We start from the raw sequence: 19,205 nt of genomic DNA, 5'->3' as shown, positions 1-19,205 counted from the left end.
AGCAACAATAATTTTTACAAAAAAATATTTTCTAAAAAGTAACCATTTGGGGAACCTCTCTTTGACCTAAAGTTTTCTTAAAGTCGGATGCTTCATACAATTTTGGAGTTCTTCTCTGTGTCTCACCCCTCCTTCCCAAGGTCTTTCCTATATCCCAGAGCTGCATCTGCTGAAATGTGCTTTTTTGCACAACAAAGGTATTAGAGCCTTGTCCTCTTTTTCACCTGGGCCAACTAATTCTACTAGCTTAAATAGGCAGCCTCCAGTGTGAGGTATAGTTCCTTACTGGTATCTGTGAGGAGTGGTTTTACAGTGCTTCCAAAAGATACAGAGGCTCATGTTCAGGCAAGTCACTGGGGGAAGGGAGTTCCCCACTGAGACAGCTGCTGAGAATATGATTTATTGTCTGAACTTGGCAGAAGCGTGATAGATGCAAGATAGTACGGTTCATCTTACAGATCATAACTGTAGCCCTGTTCACACATCTGTGTCGATTTCCTGATAATGCATAAGGCTGGGGTTCCTAAATTGTGGTGGTCCACAAACTTCGTGCAGGTGGCTTGCAGTATACCCACGTTAAATATTCATTGTGATGTTTAACTCCATTTTATTGCTTCATTTATTTTTTTATATTGCATGTTCTTGAGTAACAATTCGAATTATATGGAAGTGCAAATAGTGAATACAATACAAGAAATAAAAGCAACAATAAAAGGACAATAAAAATCAGATAGCATCACACATTACAATTGCTACAACAAACAGAAAAATCACTTAGTGGTCCAGCAAGACCATCAGCAATTTTCAAATGGGGGGAGGGGACTTTGGGAGAGGACCACTGAACTAGGATATTCAAGTGAAAAAGAGGGCAGAACTGCTTTAATGCATTGCGCACGATGCCTACTGATAGGCTTTCTTGTACGCAACTATTAAAGTGCAGAGTCCTTGCCCCCACCACCCCTTTTTCATTCATTCACCATAATCATGGTTTTGTGCAGTGCCTTTTTGCTAGGAAAAAAAGGTGCCGATAATCACCAGGTTCATGAAAATCTGCATGGGGAGGGGAGTTGCCCCCCCAATCAAGTAAAAAAATAAAAAAATATTTAACTGACAAATTACCTCACAGAGAACTCGGTCCTGCCCCCCTAAAATAAATCCTGGCTATGCCCATGGTGATCCGCCACTCTTTTCACAGGTGTATCGCAGGACCTCCCGAAATGTCCACTGTCTGATGAGCCAGCAAGCCAGCTGCCTGCCCTGCCCTCCCCTCAAAGCTCTGATCTTGTGTCATAGCTCCTCAAAACGTAATGTTCACACTTTCCCACTATGAAGAATGGTCAAGTCATTAATCTACCTCCCTGGCCAACAACTCATTTTAGCAGGTTCCTTTTTGAACTGAGCAAAGCTGAAGGACCAACAAAGGAAGGCTGCATCTGGCCTAGAAGGTCACATCCCATTCCCCTATCACGGAGCTATCCAATGACTCACTGAAGACAGAATGCTAAGACTCCTCTGGCTTCAACAGGTGAAGCAATTCTCCATCATGCCAGGGAGCACTTCACCTGTTACTTTTCAGTCTGTCATGCATGAGTCCTGCTAGGAAAAAACAGAGGTACAATTCCCAGAGTCCCCCTGGGAAGTGGGGTTGATTGTTAAACCACTTTGGGAATTGTAGCTCTGTGAGGGGAATGGGGTCTCCTAATAACTCTCATCACCCTTAACAAAACTAGTTCCCAGGATTATTTGGGGAAAACTATGACGCGGGTGGGGCTAAAGGGACGCGGGTGGCGCTGTGGTCTAAACCACAGAGCCTAGGGCTTGCTGATCAGAAGGTCGGCGGTTCAAATCCCCATGACAGGGTGAGCTCCCATTGCTCGGTCCCTGCTCCTGCCAACCTAGCAGTTCGAAAGCACGTCAAAGTGCAAGTAGATAAATAGGTACTGCTCTGGCGGGAAGGTAAATGGCATTTCCGTGCGCTGCTCTGGTTCGCCAGAAGCAGCTTAGTCATGCTGGCTATGCTGGTCTGCGGGCAAATGCCGGTTCCTTGGCCTATAGAGCGAGATGAGCGCTGCAACCCCAAAGTCGTTCGCAACTGGACCTAACGGTCAGGGGTACCTTTACCTTTATGATTGTTAAACCGGTACAGTAATAATTTACATATATGTTTTGGTTATGGCCATAGTTACTCCAGATTTAACCGCCTTTCATCAAGGTTATGGCTCATACCCAGATACCTTTTTATTGACCTCACAATCAGGGTGATAGAAAGATTGGAGTTTTAGCCCATTGATCCCCATACAGGTTGACTGCTGCATAATAAGATCACACCCTTGAACTCTGCATTATGATGCCATGTTATTGTGCCATACATAGTTCTCTCCATCAGCCTGGCTGGGACCAACTGCCATTTGACTCCTCCCTTCCCAGAACTGTCTTTGCCACTGGGGCCATTATGTAACAATTTACGCATTTATTTATTTACTGTACTTTACTTGTTTAACCTACTGTCTTTCTGCTGGTGCCCTTCAGGTGGTCTGTCATTCAAATAATGACATACAATCTAATAGATGGGATTCAAAAAGAAAAAGGGTCAGGAGGGAAGAGGATAATAAGCAAATTCAGGTACCAACTCTTCTTCTTACTTATTTTCCTCTTCCCATCTCTTTTATTCTAGGTCTAACAGATTTTCCACCATTATGGCAGATCATTCATTCTGCTCTTGGCACGGTGTTTTGGGGTATTTGAAGGGGGCAATACTAAATAGCCTCCTCCTAACTTCTAATAAGATGTGCCTACAGCATGCATTGAAAGAGGAGTAAAAAACAAAAAACAAACTTGTTTTCAAGGAGTAAATTTATCTGTGTTGATTCATGTAATGGCATACTGTACTGGTTTTAAAATCAAGCTTCAATGAGGTTTGAGTGGCAGATGGAGATTGCTGTAAATGGTTTTAAACTCCATAAAATCCCTAGACTTGGTTCAAGTCTCCTTCAGATTAAATAATCCAGACTATAAGGGGTTTGAAGCTTTGTGAAATAGTCCCAATTTATGTATAGCACCATCTATCTCTGTACTCTGTCTCTGCACAGAGAACAAGTCCCTGCCCCTAGCGGCTTACAAATAAAAACTGATACAGGTTAGGGAACAGAGATGAAAATGAAGGCTGTAGTTAAAATTGTAGGATTTTTTTTTTCAATTTTTCATGTATTTAGGCTTAAACTGCCTCATTAGCGAATACAGTTGGTTCTTACTTCTGAGACTGGATTGCAGATAAAAGTGGGCCTGGAGATGAAGGATCCTTCAGAGAAGGCGGATGTTTCCTAATCTGTCCAGACATGATTTAGGTCAGGCATAGGCAAACTCAGCCCTTCAGATATTTTGGGACTACAACTCCCATCATCCCTAGCTAACAGGTCAGGGATGATGGGAGTTGCAGTCCCAAAACATCTGGAGGGCCAAGTTTGCCTACGCCTGATTTCTGCACTTAATTCCGTTTTAGGGCCACTATGCTCCGTGTGAGCTCCCCTCTTCCACATCCAGAATAGAGAAATGCATCCTTTTCCCCCCCCCATTTCTTTTCTTCTCGCGCTTCATTATCATGTGGCCTTTTAACATATCATCAGCCTTCTGTCGGCCGTCGTCATGTTATTTTTTATTATTATGTATGACAGCCATGCCATGACCCGGCTGTCGTCGTCCGCTTCTGCTGTTTGGTGCCGCGAGCGGTCGGCGCGAGCCTCTCAGGCGCAGATTCCCCTCAGCGGGGACAAGGCCGCGCGCCGCCGCCGCCGCCGCCTTGACCTCAACCGCCACGTTTCCCCGTCCTGGCGAGGCGGAGCCGCCTCAGCTCGGGCCCGCCCGCCGCTCCACCCGAAGGCGGAGCTTCTCCGCTTCGCCCGCCCGCCCGCCGCTCTCTCTTGTCCTCGTTAGCCGGGTTACATGGCAAGGAGCCGCGGCGGGAGCAGGGCTTCTGTCGCTGGCGCCGAGACCCTTCCGCCAAGGCCCGGCGGCGGAGCTCCGAGGCTTCTCTCTCTCCTTTCTCCATGAGCCTGGGCAGCGCCGTGAGTTGCGGGGAAGCGGTGGGTCCGGCATGGGAGGCGGAGGCGGAGGGCCGAGAGCGGCGGCGAGGCTCGGTCTCGCTCCCGCCGCCACTGCACAAAGGCGCTTTGTTCTGGCGCCTCCCGCGCGCCCTGCCGGGGCCTCTGCCCGGCGGGGGAAGCCCGGCCAGGCCTTCCGCAGTGCGGCGGAGCCTCCCCGGCGCTCGGTGCCCAGGGAGGACCGGAGGGTTGAGGAGTGGAGGGTGGGAAAGCGAGAAGAGAAACCCTCAGAGGCCCTTCCCGCCTCTGAGAAGCGAGGTGGAGGAGGAGGAGGCGGCTTCGGGGAAAGGGCAAAAGCCCCGCCGCCGCCTCCCGTTTCCTCGCCCCAAGCCCGGACAATGGAGGCCGGCGAGGGGAGACGTGCTTCGGGGGCGGCGGCGGGCGGTCCCGCGTGGCGGCCATTCACGCCGCCCCCACGAGGCCTCTCGCAGCAGCACCCCGATCCCAGGCACGCGTTGGTTTTTGCTACTCGCGGGGAAGCCCCACTGAGTTCGGCGGGAGGAGGCGGCGGGCGGGTGGCATTTAGCCAGGGGCCCCTTCGCACACCCGTCTCCGAGTAGACCCCCGCAAAGGGGCCGCTCTCTTCTCCTTGGATCCGTGATCATAACCCTCCGGCGTGGGTTTAACGCGCGAACGGAGCTTACTTCCGTGTAAAAAAGAGCCGCATAGGGTTGCGTTGTGAAAGCTGGCGACCCTGGGCATGCTTTGCTTGGGAATGGGCGCGGCTTACTTCCGAGTAAACACGCAGAGAGCTGCCTGGCCGACCTTTCTTGTTTGTTTTTAAAGTGGACAGAAAAGGGGTTTCCTGATCACCACGAGGGCGGATCAGTGACGCGTTCGCGGATCTCTTCCTCTCTGGAGTGGGAAGGATGCGTTAGGCGGGTGTCGCCTGACGTGGGAAGTCTCCGTTGCGAAACAAAATTTTCTGCCCCAAAGGGGCCTGCCCCCGTCTGCTCTTTTCGCCCTTCCCCCCACGTGGCCACCAGGCACTGCGGCACTTGCGGCTTCCCTCTCGCCCTTAGGACACTCTTCATTCATTTCCCGGCCTCCATTCTCCTGCTCTGCGCCTTTAAAAGCAACTGCTGCAGTGTTTCTTTTCATCCAGAGGAACTAGAGAACCCGACTGGCCCCTTTCCCTTTTATCTTATGGGCACTTGCCTCCTCTATTTAAAAACTGCCCCAGGAAAGCAGCAACTTGTGGTGTGAAAAGCAGTTGCGGTATGATAACGACAGAGGTTTTAAGGGGGGCCCTGCGGTTGAATGGAACTGTGGATTTTCCCCCAGAACCTTTTCTCTTTCTCTCGTCCCCCCCCCCATCACCCCTTTCCCTTTGTGGCAACTGAAAGACATCTGAAGGTAGATTTTTCTGTGACAGTGGCATCCAAGACCTTGTTTAAAGTATCAGGCCCACCCAACTAGTAGAGGGTTTGATCATAGTTGTGTGTAACAGTGACATGGAGGAGGAAAATACCCATTGTGGCAAAGAGGCTGTGGCAGAAGGATTGTTAGGAGACAAAATAATTGCAGGCAAGTGAACTTTTTTTTACCAGTGGTTTTCCAGGATTGCTACATGCAGGAGCTGTTCTGGTTCCCTGCCTCATATTGGGAGGGCCCAGGATCACTTTGTGTGGTTCAGTCAGAAGGAGCCCTGTATATAGCTTTTCTCTAGAAAGCACATAGACAGAGGCATGAGAGTAGGTTCTACTAAGCTCTATTGGAAATCTCTTTTTGAAGAAAATTATATTCTCCTTTAATTTACAAGTAACTGCAGGATACTGTTATGCATTTTTACTCAGAAGTACGTCCCAGCAATGGAACTTAGAAGCACGCGCAAAGGATCGTAGGCTAAATGAAAGAAAATGAGCCCGCATTGGGCCATACCAGAGGGGCCCTTAATCTCAGATTAACTATTGAAACTTCATGGTAATAGTGCTGTAGGCAGTTTGGGGTGGCTAAAATCACTTGCCTTTAATCCAGGTTAATTACTTAATTATTTTCTAGCATAGAAAATGAAAAGGTAGTGGGTTATATAAACATTCAAGCAAGAAGTGGTAGTTTCTATTATGTGCTGCCATCTACTTTTTGTGAACCCCTCTTATTTGCTGGTTGGTGGGGGTCTTTCCCCTCAGCAGTTCATTCTTTTAAAAACAATAACTTTGGGAAGCAAATCAAGACAAGGATTAAACAGTATAAAATTTTTAAAGGAGTGGTTTATTTAATGATGTGAATTACTGATCCCTTGTTTCTGGTGAGAAAGTGCTGTGTCTTCATATATTCATTTTGAGCATATGTAAGTTAACAATATCTTGGCTTTCGGAATGTGTGGAGACTTGGTGGGAGGTTTGAGGAAAAAGAGCTGCAGTTTCATGAGTTCTTATGATGACTCACTCCCTACAGTGTGCAACGTGGCTGAGATAAAAAAGAATCCACATAAGCACTTGTATAGTTACATATATGGACATTGGACTTCTATCCCCTTGTATAACAGCTTTCTTTTAACACTTGCAGATTCATACTTGTAATAAAAATAGGAGTTGCTATTATGACCTGATCATCAGTGAGTTGTGTAACTGTCATTACAAAATGCTAGCCTTACTAGGAGCTCTTATTGTGAAATTGACAAAAAAATAGGGTAATGCACAATGGTGATCAATGGAATACAATATTCCTTGTAAAGGTAGGCTAGTATATTCTTTTTTAATGGGCATCTGTTTGAAAGAGTTATGTTGCCAACAGTATTGAGGTAGCAGTCTCCGTGCATGTGTTGCCACTAACAGAAAATCTATATTCAGAACCTAAATAACTGTACATTATTTTCTATGTAACTCGTAGTTCTCTGGTAAACCAGGAACACTGTTGTGGGGCTGGTAGTTGGGGTCTGCATAATATTCCTATTATTCTAAAAAAGCCCAGCTAAGTAATTTTTGCTCCTTGAATACAATAAGGTACGATTACAGTGACCCGGGAGAAAAGACTCAGTTGCCTTTTCTTTCTGTTTCAATCATGACATCGTGTAAAATTATTTTTCCTTCAGCACTTGTTGCACTACAGATGTTTTGTTGAGGGCCAGCTAGATGTGGAATAGAAGATTCTAATTCAGCTTCTAATTCTTGGCTTGGTGGTAAAACTTTCTGGGTGGCCCTTAAGCAAGGTCGTGTTTTTTTCAGCCTATTGTGCCTCTAAAGGTTATTGTAGGTGTAAATGAGGTGAAAATGGTAAAGCCCTACAGAAATGATTAATACTCTTACTTCCTGTAGAGTACTCTCCCCTCCCCTGTCATTTCAAGGAAGGCAGCTGTGACTGATCCTAAAACTTAGGGCTGATATTGATGTGTCATAAGAAGCTCTTGGCAATTTTGAATATTTGCATGTGGAAGATCCAGAAAACTACTTTGAATATATTATTATTATTATTATTGGTGCTAATAATATGAATGGGCAGAAAAGTGTGCTTAATGAGTTAATTTTAATAGCATCCTTTTCCGTTTGAAGCATGCAACTGTGACTCAGAAGTGCCATTTTGATTTTCTGCCCTGTGGTCTTCTGACAAAGCACCATTCTGTATTTAATAGTTTAAATTTCAGCCACGACTTGAAAGATGACGAGCTCTAATATTGTAGCCATAATTGCTTAACTGCTATGGGAAGCTGGGTGAAAAGCTGCAGAAAAGCTGAGAGCTGAAGCCTTAAGTTGTCACAAGCCTAAACCAAATGAATCATGGGTAGTTCTACAGAACTACAAGCCAATATCTTGCTGGGCTCCTTTGGTTTTTCTGTTGGATTATCTGCTTAGCAATTGAAACAGGAATCAAGTTGTTTGTAAGCTAAGGACATGTTTCATCTTTATTATGAAAAAATTGTAGCAAATACTACCTTTCCTTCCAACACTGAGTGATCAGTTTTGCTCTCGGTGATAGTTTGAACAAATTCTCGTCCTAGAAGCTACAAACTGTTGAGAGACGGTTTCTCTTCTGTTGCCAAAAACAGTTTCAGCATTTCACTCTTGAGATAATTAAACATTTCTTTAAGTCTGCTATCATCAGATGTATTTCTTCAAAGTGCAGTCATACCTCGGGTTAAATATGCTTCAGGTTGAGCGTTTTCAAGTTATGCTGCGCGGCGACAAGGAAGTAATGGAACGCGTTACTTCCGGGTTTCGCCGCATGCGCAGACACTCAAAATGACGTCACATGCATGCGCGGAAGTGGCGAATCGCAACCCGCGCACATGCAGACGTGCAGTCGCGGGTTGTGTTCTATTCAGGATGCGAATGGGGCTCCGGAACGGATCCCGTTCGCATCCAGAGGTACCACTGTAATTTTGTAGGCCTCAAATGGACGTCAGTGAGAGCATTTCAAAATATGTACTTTGAGGACTGTAGCTGGATGCAAAAACTCTGGACATAAAGAGAAATAGGAACCTACTTGATAATACTGAAACACAATTTAAAGATTTCCAAAATAATATCATTTCTATATGAAGTGATTTCACTGGTTGAAGTAACAATCATCAAGCTAGGCTGTGAGAAGCTGTGTGTCTAACCTGAAAGGTTGATATACCTTAAAGTAGGGGCAGCCTTACTGCCCCCAAGAGGTTGCTGTGGCCCCTCAAATTTATGACTAAAAAAAAAAAAGATGTTTAAAAGTGGTACTTTTGGTGTCCCACTGTGATGTCACAATTTCCCCCCCCCCAAAAAAAAACCTTTGTGGCCCCATATTTTTTTAAAAAATATGTTAACTTTGAAAAATATTTTTAGTTTTTTTACGGCTATCCCCATAGGTTCCCAGCTGTGATGCTGTGGTGTTAATTTTTGTGTGGCCTCCCCCCACCTCAACTTCCAAAATATGACCATTTTTACACTTTGGCCATGCACACTTCAGCATACACAGAGGGTTGACCATGGGTCATTCTGGTCCTCAGCTCAAGGACATTTAGTCACCCCTGGCTTAAAGGGTGAACTTATTTGTGTAAGAGAATAGTGGGGGGAGGGGTTAATATTTCACTCAAGCATAACCCACTTAGTTTGAAATTTAGTAAAATAAATAAAAGTTCTTTCTAGCCACAGCAATATTTCCAAGTAATATGGCCTCTTCACATAACATAGCTTATAGTTACTGTACTTTATCTCAATGTTCATATTTCCTGCAAGCTTCTGCCACCATATAGCAGCACTATAAATATCATAAACAGTGTAAAATTTGCTCCATTCTAGGGTAGATTCTATATTTTATGTTGGATACATCATAGAGCATATGGATACATAACTTAATGAATCAACAGCAAATTGAAGAATTTGAATTTTTTTGCTTCTTGTACCCCATGTTTAGTTTTCCAGATTTATTTCCAGACTTTATCTTCAAGTATGAAATGCTCCTCCATAGAGGCGCAAGTTTCCTTTTAAGTTTCCTTTAAGTACATGCACCACTTTGGTAGTTCAATAGCTTTTCTTAAACTTCCCTTTCAAAAACACACACCAGTGAGCTGAAGCCTCAACTCTAAGCTCCTACCAGATACAGTGGTACCTCCGGTTGTGGACGGGAGCCTTTCTGGAGCTCCGGTTGGATCCCGAGGTTTTCACAACCAGAGGTGCTTGTTCTGCGCATGCGCGCGGTGCAGTAGAGCGCTTCTGTGCATGCGCGCATGACGAAACCCAGAAAAATACTTCCGGGTTTGTCGCGTGCGTATCCCGAAGGATACATAACGAGAGGTGCGCATAAGTAGAGATACCACTGTAGTTGAATGTCAACTTGCTTGTAAAGAAGAAATTTGAGAACTTTACCAACTAAGAGCCTCTCTTTACTGTGTGTGGGGTGGAGAATTCTTGATGAACCAGAAGCAACATGTTCATAAGGAGATGAGCATTGGTTCTGGTTTCTCCAGTAGATCAAAAGATTCGTAATGCCTAGTTCTGCCCCTGTATTTTACATTCTGGTGCACAGCAAGCAATTATGAAAGAGTGCACTGTTAAACACTCTTTGTTTGAAAAGTATGTATGGTTTGGGAGTGCTGATATATGGCTTTTCTTTTTCTTTTTTTCTTCAGGTTTTCACAGAACAAGATGGATGGTAGCTTTGATTGTGATTGTGGTGAGCTGGAGCCACCTGATCATTAACTAACAGCCTCTTTTGTAAGCTGCCTCTTCCTTGACAAACTAACGAAAAGAAAAGAAGAAAGGAAGAGGAGAGAAAAGTGCTTATTTAACACCATAGAATGAAGCTGCTCAGGACCAGTCCAACACTGAATGTATCTGCACTGTGAGGAGGATGTTAATAGAAGCCTATTATGTGCATATTTATTCACATTTTCGTTAAATGCAGTTTAGCACAGTAGAGTGGAGTCTATAGTATGTCACTTCATTCCGTTTGATTTCCTTGTATTTCCTTTTAATGTCTGCGGATATGCTGCACCTTCCTTGAACTATGAATGCTGCAACCTCTCTATCTTTGCTCAAGTTCTAATTATAACGGGGATACAACGGGCCTGACTGGCAATGCAATGAGAGTGTCAGAAAACTATCGTGCATTCAACCTGAAGTTTTTCTTCTCTTTTTCTGCAAGACCCTTCATATACCAGTGGAAGCATCTGTACATGTTTGCAGAAACTTAGTAGTTTTAAAAGGGAAAAAAACAACACAAAAGAATTTCAACATAATGGCAGAGAAGTTTGAAAGCCTAATGAACATTCATGGTTTCGATGTAGGTTCTCGGTATATGGACTTGAAACCTTTGGGCTGTGGTGGCAATGGCTTAGTTTTTTCTGCTGTCGATAATGACTGTGACAAACGAGTGGCTGTCAAGAAAATTGTCCTGACAGATCCTCAGAGCGTTAAACATGCTCTGCGTGAGATCAAAATTATTAGAAGACTTGACCATGATAACATTGTCAAGGTGTTTGAAATCCTTGGTCCCAACGGAAGTCAACTGACAGATGATGTAGGCTCTCTTACAGAACTGAACTGTGTTTACATTGTTCAAGAATACATGGAGACAGATCTGGCTAACCTGCTAGAGCAGGGGCCATTACTGGAAGAACATGCCAGACTCTTCATGTACCAGCTGCTACGTGGGCTCAAATATATTCACTCTGCAAACGTTCTGCACAGAGATCTCAAGCCAGCTAACCTGTTCATTAATACTGAAGATTTGGTGCTGAAAATTGGTGACTTTGGCCTTGCACGGATCATGGATCCTCATTATTCTCACAAGGTACGTAAAGATGGGCAATACAATACAGGCATAAAATAAACAAAAGATCCATCAGAATAAAACCAAAGTAAAAGCCAGCAACACTTTGGTGGTGCCAAAGATCTACAAATTTACTACAAAGGAGCTGCTTGGAGATGTTTACAAAGGGCTTTCAAACCTCTCCATGCTGCTCTTTGACCTTCCAGAGTTGAGAGGTGAAAATGAAATCACCCCAAATATGTTGCCCCGAGCTCCTTGGAGGAAGGGCAGGCTACAAATGTGATAAATCAAATGCAAGTAAAATTTCTCTTTCTGTAGGGCCATCTTTCCGAAGGATTGGTTACTAAATGGTACAGATCACCTCGCCTCTTGCTATCGCCCAACAACTATACTAAAGCCATTGATATGTGGTCTGCAGGTTGCATCTTTGCTGAAATGCTCACAGGAAAAACTCTCTTTGCAGGTTGGTGGAGAAGGATGGGTGCAAACCTGTCATCTTAAGTATAAGACCTCTGTGCGTTATATTGATGTAGCCAGTAAAACTTCAGTTTGGAAAACCAAAGAGCTTATTGGAATGAAAGTGGCCAATGCTTTTAATCCATTCATGAATGTTCGTGCCTAGAGGTGTGACATATTAACAGCTGTTTTGAAATCCATAGCAATTCCGTCTTGGAACATTTTAATAGCAAATAATTATATATCAAGATGACCAATAGGTTAGTTGGTACCTGTTTGATACTACAGATTGAGAAATGTACAGAAAATGATGCAGATCTTTTTCATGATTTCATGTATTGTTTGAACTAATGACTGACAAGGAAATGTTGGAAAGGAATGGGGTGTTACAGGGTGGTGTTTCTGTTTGCTTTGGGGGCATTTTAATTTGGAAAATGATAACTCGCCACTAAGGTAGAGGAACCTGTTTTTAAGTCAAGAGTTAAACCTAATGGCCAACTAGAGTCTGTAACTAATTAATGGCAGGAAGAGGTAACTGTGATAGCTTTTTCTGGAGTTTGCATGGGAAATGTCTATTAACTCTTTCTAAGGGTAGTAAATGAGAGTCCTGTGAGTAGAGGCTGCAACAAAATGTTCCAGTTTGGGGTGTTGCTGTTCAGGATTCCAGGCATTCCACTGCTTCTTGCCCCCAAGTCAGTCAACTATCGTTCTGTGGCAACTGAGCATGTTCAGCCCCCAGTGGGCTGTTTCTGGGGATCTTGCCCACACACCTAAACCCCTTCCCCCAATGTTTGTTGTACTACTTCTATACTTGGTATTCTTCTATGCCTGTGATGTGTGTGGGTACTGCTACTTTGACTACCTAACTAACTACACTCTCCCCCTAAAGCCTGGATTTAGTACAGTGGTGCCTCGCAAGACGAAATTAATCCGTTCCGCGAGTCTCTTCGTCTAGCGGTTTTTTCGTCTTGTGAAGCAACCCTATTAGCGGATTAGCGCTATTAGCAGTTTAGCGGCTATTAAAGGCTTAGCGGCTTAGAAAAAAGGGGGGAAGCGGAAAAAAATCAGAACACGCGCAAGACGTTTTTGTCTTGCAAAGCAAGCCCATAGGGAAAATCGTCTTGCGAAGCAGCTCAAAAACGGAAAACGCTTTCGTCTAGCGGGTTTTCCGTCTTGCGAGGCATTCGTCTTGCGGGGCACCACTGTACATAGAGGGACCGATTATGGCAGTATAAGGAATTTCTTAGCTGTGTTGATGAATAAATGGGTGTCTGGAACATGGCTGATGTGCTTTTTGCCTTCACATTTAGGTGCCCATGAACTTGAACAGATGCAGCTGATTTTAGAATCAATTCCTGTTGTGCATGAGGAAGATCGTCAGGAACTTCTTAGCGTAATCCCAGTTTACATTAAAAATGATATGACTGAGCCACACAAACCTTTAACTCAGCTCCTCCCAGGCATTAGCCCTGAAGGTAATTTGGCTTCTTCTTTCCTCCCCCCCTTCTTTTTGTCATCAGAAAGCTGGTTTGGCAAGAGCGGCATCTACATCTCAGGCTCTTAGTGCATGCCATGAACACTGCCTTCCACACATGTTGGGGGCAAGACAATCTCCAGTGAATTGTGGATTGAATTGTTTTTGTGTGTGTTGTATTATGCCAGTTCCTGAGTCCTCTTGGGAAAGGGTTGTGTTCTGTGGGAATATCATTTTTCTCCTTGAGCTGTCTGATTTGCTGAGTTAAACAGAAACTCAGTATTCCGTGGAGAATCAGACCAGGCAGTTCAAGGCTGAGAGCTTAGTCCCCTAGTGAATTGCGCTGGTTGGGAAAAAATGTATAATCATGGTGGGTAGTAGAAACCGTTGATGGCTGTTACTGCGGACACTATGTATTTTGTCCAAACAAGTCCACAAAAGTGTATAATCTTAGGAAGCTTTTCTTGCGTTCCCTCATGGGGAAGTACTAGTGATTTGTGCCCTAAAAGAGACAAAAGAGCTGTCCTTCATAAAGTTTACCTATGTAGCTGCTAGGATGTAACTCTTTGTTCTCATACTGAACCAGGTGCAAGTAACTACAGTATTTACAAGCCTGGCATATTTACACCCACCCCACTTATTTCTGTTGTCTCTATCAGAGTCATTGCTGCTTGTAGAAGTGAGCTAAAAACCCTACCGTGCTTTCTTTTTGCAATCGTACAAATCATATAGTCTTCTACAAGCAATGAAGTGGAGCCAATGAGGTTCCACAATGAGGGAAAGGCAGAAAAAAATAAGAAAAAATTCTTGCTTCTGCATAGTACTGGCACTCTAATCATCTTTTCTGACTACTAAATATTTGGTTCTAGTGCTCAGAAAATAGAAATAATTAAGACCTGTCCACAAATAATGTAAGCATTGTTTTTGCATTTCATACTTTATCTTACTAGAGAATGATAAACAAACAGCTATTTATTTTGCCCTCTTTAGCACTGGACTTCCTGGAACAAATACTGACGTTTAGTCCCATGGATCGATTGACAGCAGAAGAAGCTTTGTCCCATCCTTATATGAGTATTTACTCCTTTCCAACTGATGAGCCCATTTCAAGCCATCCTTTCCACATTGAGGACGAGGTGGACGATATTCTGCTCATGGACGAAAGTCACAGCCACATCTATAATTGGGAAAGGTAAACAGCTTCAAAATCATTCTGTTTGCATGTTGCAACTGTGCCTGAAACACCAGCTGATTTCTTCTTTTAACAGTGATGGAATGCTGTGAGGTGGGAGAAGCATTTCCATGATGAGGAGGAAAGGGATCTTGGAGCATAAATTCTTCTCATTTCCCCCCCGCCCCCATAAATTAGATTAGAATTTTCTCCATTCTAATTATTATAATTAATTGCTACCATTTGCATGGTGTCCCAAACCACCTACCCCATTAGCTTCAGCTGACCAGCTAAGGGGATAAAAGTCGTTGTGCACTGGATGTTCTGTAGCTAGTTCTGGAACAGAATGATGAGCAGCATCTTGTACATTCCAATGCAAAATATGTATTGGGAAAATAACGTGACTTTCCAGAATAGTGGCATCTTTGTTAATGTACTTCCCCATTACGTTGACTTCCATTTTATAACCAAGATGTGAATACCCCAATGAGGAGGAAACCTTGCTGTGAGCATTTAGTAAAATTAACATTGTAGTCACTGAAGCATCACAAATTCGTTATCATAAGAGTTTGCACTTTATAACTCTGATTGATGACACCAGCCAATATTTGGAAGCATTATCTAAATGTAATTTTGAAACAGTTCTCAAACTGTTGCTGTTTCAGGTTAAAGCTAAATGCAGCAGTTAAAAAAACACAAACCATTTTTTTTGAGATGATTGTTGGGAGTCAAGGTTCCTCTTCTCCCTTCTGCTAAGAAATCTGCAACTGAAATAGGACACTGAAATGTTAACATCACCTTAAATGAAGATGCAGTCCTTTCGCAAATTGTATGCTAAGGAATGAGTTCTGCTGTCACTGAGAAAAGCTTCAAAATTAAAGCTCTCTGAAGAGTGTGGGAAGTTGCCAGTTGACTTGCCATACCATTGAGTCTAAAATGAGTGGCTATTCATAGTTTTCATTGCTGTTATCTGTCTTGACTCTTCTGCACTATGTAAGCAAGTGGATGCCTGTAATTTACTAACATAAGCCATTAATATTACAGATATCATGACAGTCAATTTTCAGACCATGACTGGCCTAGTCATAACAATTTTGAAGCTGATGAAGTTCAGCGTGATCCAAAGGCTCTTTCTGATGGGACTGATGAGGAAGAAGTACAAGTAGACCCTCGCAAATACTTGGATGGCGATCGTGAAAAGTACCTAGAGGATCCAGCGTTTGATACCCACTTTTCCACTGAGCCTTGCTGGCAGTATCCAGATCATCATGAAAACAAGTACTGTGATCTGGAATGTAGCCACACTTGTAATTACAAAATGAGGTCCTCTTCATACCTAGATAATCTGGTCTGGAGAGAGAGTGAAGTGAACCATTACTATGAGCCCAAGCTTATCATAGATCTTTCCAACTGGAAGGAGCAGAGCAAAGAGAAGTCAGATAAAAAAGGCAAGTCAAAATGTGAAAGGAATGGATTGGTGAAAGCTCAGATAGCTCTTGAGGAAGCCTCACAGCTTGCAGAAAAAGAGAAGGAGAAGAATCAAGGGTTTGATTTTGATTCGTTTATTGCGGGAACTATTCAGCTTAGTTTGCAGCACGAGTCAACTGATATTGACAAATTAAATGACTTGAATAGCTCAGTGTCCCACCTAGAGTCGAAAGGCATATCCAAGTCAGTAAGCAGAGAGAAGCAGGAGAAAGGAATGGCCAACTTGGCCCAATTGGAAGCTCTTTACCAAAATTCATGGGATGGGCAGCTCGTAAATGGTGGGGAGGAATGTTTCCTCATAGACCAGTTTTGTTGCGAAGTCAGAAAGGATGAGCAGATTGAGAAGGAGAATCCATACACCAGTTACCTGGACAGGTTTTTTAGCAAGAAGGAAGGTGCTGAGATGCTAGAAACTGAGCCAGTAGAAGATGGGAAGCTTGGGGAGAAAGAAAGAGAGGGGAGCTTTTTAAGCAATAGTGGGGAATTTCTCTTTAACAAGCACCTTGAAGCGATAGGTATTCCTCAGTTTCACAGCCCCGTTGGGTCACCACTTAAATCCATACAGGCCACGCTAACGCCGTCTGCTATGAAATCATCTCCTCAGATTCCCCACAAAACATACAGCAGCATTCTGAAACACCTAAACTAAACAGCAGACATTTCTTTTTGTATTCATGAAATGTGTGTTCTTTTTTATTGTAAGTAATTTTTTTACTTGAAATCAGATAATGTTAACTTTGGTATGAATTTCCTTAGTTTTCTGTTTACCATTGTTTTTACAATCCAGAATTACTTTATTTACATGACAATTCTTTTTTTAAAAAACTGGCATGTCATTTGCACACAAAAGTAAAGAACAGAGCAAAACAATGCACATTGCAGGAGGAAACAAGAAGAAAATGCACTAAACCAAGTAGAAACACTCTTCAGTTTAAACAGTTCATACTTTGCAGAGGAAAAAATAAGAATCTTGCCTTGAAAATTACACAGTGAGACTATACATATTTGCATGAAAATATCTATTTTTCCCTGAAACATTTTCATTCATATGTATTTTAGAATTTTTCATACTGTACACATTTCTTAGACACATGATACCAGCAGCAACTGAAAAATAAATGCAGAATTTGGTACGCATGTGTTATCTACCTCAAGGTAACAGCAGTATGTGGCAAAACATTAACCACCCATAGTGCTTTTCATAATGCACATCTATTTAGCCAGCATTATTGTAGTAGGTGGTATGGAGAAATCATTCAATATTTATAAATATTCTGGTATGCCTTCTTTATAGTGGAAATGTTAATATGCAGCGTTTTATTTATTTTAGCAAATTATATTTTCTGTCATGATAGAAAGTAAAAAAAAATTGAACTTGCTTTACAGATAAAGTTCTTGTTAGCACTGTGGTTTATTGCCTACATAGCTGAAATAGAGATGAAATAACATCCCCTTATTCTGAGGTGATCCATATGAGTTTTTAAAGAGATTTCACTTCAAGTAAGGCACTCACTGTGTATAGGAATTTGCAATTTGGAGGTGCTTGATCTCTCTCTACAAAGAAATTAGGAATTGTTTTATTATAAAATGCTCCTAGAAGTCTTAATTGTGTTAATTTTTTAAGAACAATTTTTGTAATGTTAGTTGTGTGCATGGAAGCAATTAAGGTACAACATTACTGTAGGTTGAAAGTTCTATATGGCCAGACATTTTGTTTTTACTGTATGTTTTTACTGAATGATGCCCTTTGTCTCATCCCCAAAGCAAGCATGAGTATAATTAGGTTAAATGTAGCATGTAGCATCTCGGTCTTCTGACAGTTTGTTTTGCCTTCTGGGTTTTTGTTGTTTTTGTTTTTGGGAAACTATGTATCATTGGCACCCCTGTTTTAAAGAGAAACAAATAAAAACATGGCCAGCAAAAATTATTCTTTTGTCTTGACATGGGAGTGCTTCAGATAGCCTTGAGTAATTGCAAGACATGAGCATTAATCAGTTTCAAGCTTGTTCCCAGGTCTAGGAAATGCCAATTGTAGCGGGGTAAGGAATTAAAATGGAAACATTTTCCCCTTGTGTGCACTGTTTTTCATACAAAGCATTTCAGGCATAGCATGCCATTTCCAGCATTGTCTGAAGGAGGAGAACGGTCTGACCTTTCTAATCTTAAACCAAAAAAATGATGGTGTATTCAAAATTGGGATAGCTATGTAATGCATAGCCACCTGCATTGCAAAAGCAAAATAACTGGAGACTTGTTTCATACAAGTAAAAAGTTATCCATCTTGCCATTACTTCATCTTTTATATTCAACGTGCTTGTGAAGTTGCATGGATTTTGCTCCAAAGCATCGGTGCAGGGAGCAGGTGTCCTCCTTTTACAGCTAAATTGAAACAGATTGATTGAAGGTACAGTGTTGTAAAACCTGTTAGCAGTTCATTAAGGTATTTATGCAATGATTTTCCTTTCTAGTTTGTGTCTGATCAAGATGTTAGTAAAAGCAGACGATTTTTTATTTTTATTTTGGGGGGGCTCATGCTAATACTGTATTTACTGATTCGTTCCAGTTAATGCTAAAGTGCTTGGCCCATGCCATGAGAATGCATGTGATATATTATTGGCTTTGGTGTGTGAAGTGTGCAGTTTCCTGGTCCTCGACATAAGTAGTAATCAGAAACCACTGGAGTCTGTTTCCCAGTTCTGCTTGGCATCTGACCAGAAGCTTACATTTTAATAATTCTGAGCATGAGAAGAATGTGTGAGAATATTCTTCAGCAAGGTTAGGAACAGTAGGCTTTTAGCCATTTCACACAGTTCCTCTTCTGGTCACTGAAGAGTTCATTTTTATGAAGCAACGTTACTTGGACCTTTGTCATAATGCTGTTTGGGGAGACAGCATGCCACATCGAACACAAGATACGGTTTAAGTACCCTAGTAAACCAAAATCCATCCCAAGGGCGTGGTCAGAAAACTACTGGTTTGGCTGACTTCCTGTGGCAAATGAGCTAAATACCCTGTGTATTGCACCCCTAGCAATAACTTCTTTTCAACATTATTCCCGCACCCGCATAGCATGCTCGCTTTCTCCATTTTAACTTACTAAGACTTACATTTTGCTTGCAAAAGATGACTGATGTTTCCACCAGTCTCCCTTTCCGCTGATCAGAGGAAAAAGTGGTTACAGTCCTTTATACAAACCTTTAAAGCAACTTTAATGTTGCACCATTTCTGAAAGGTTGATTGTGTGTTTGCCAGATCTTCGCTCTGGTGTAATGATAACAGCCTTTGTATAAACCCCCCCCCCCCCGCTCCCCAAAGTAAAAGATAAAGTTGAGAATCA

The 19,205-nt window shown here is 42.7% G+C and overlaps 1 protein-coding gene across 4 annotated transcripts in view; it reads left to right on the top strand.

Moving 5' to 3' along the window:
- The window catches only part of MAPK6 (mitogen-activated protein kinase 6), a 36,476-nt gene extending 18,681 nt beyond the window's left edge, over window positions 1–17,795 (top strand). Inside the window, exons 1-6 of one of the 4 annotated variants that reach the window (XM_081170024.1) lie at window positions 2,352–2,454; window positions 10,138–11,300; window positions 11,598–11,742; window positions 13,046–13,210; window positions 14,200–14,401; window positions 15,425–17,795. In XM_081170024.1, the coding sequence (XP_081026150.1) occupies window positions 10,746–11,300; window positions 11,598–11,742; window positions 13,046–13,210; window positions 14,200–14,401; window positions 15,425–16,517 (2,160 nt within the window). In that variant the 5' untranslated portion in view covers window positions 2,352–2,454; window positions 10,138–10,745 and the 3' untranslated portion in view covers window positions 16,518–17,795. Of the gene's footprint in view, window positions 1–2,351; window positions 2,455–2,480; window positions 2,623–3,766; window positions 4,062–10,137; window positions 11,301–11,597; window positions 11,743–13,045; window positions 13,211–14,199; window positions 14,402–15,424 lie in introns of those variants that run through there. The other 3 variants (XM_081170022.1, XM_081170021.1, XM_081170023.1) reach the window with 3 other exon arrangements.
- The last annotated feature ends 1,410 nt before the right edge of the window (window positions 17,796–19,205 follow it).

Source organism: Podarcis bocagei (assembly GCF_964188305.1).
Source record: "Podarcis bocagei genome assembly, chromosome: 14".
In the NCBI taxonomy this organism is placed as follows: Eukaryota; Metazoa; Chordata; class Lepidosauria; order Squamata; family Lacertidae; genus Podarcis; species Podarcis bocagei.
This window is presented reverse-complemented; position numbering and strand designations above follow the sequence as displayed.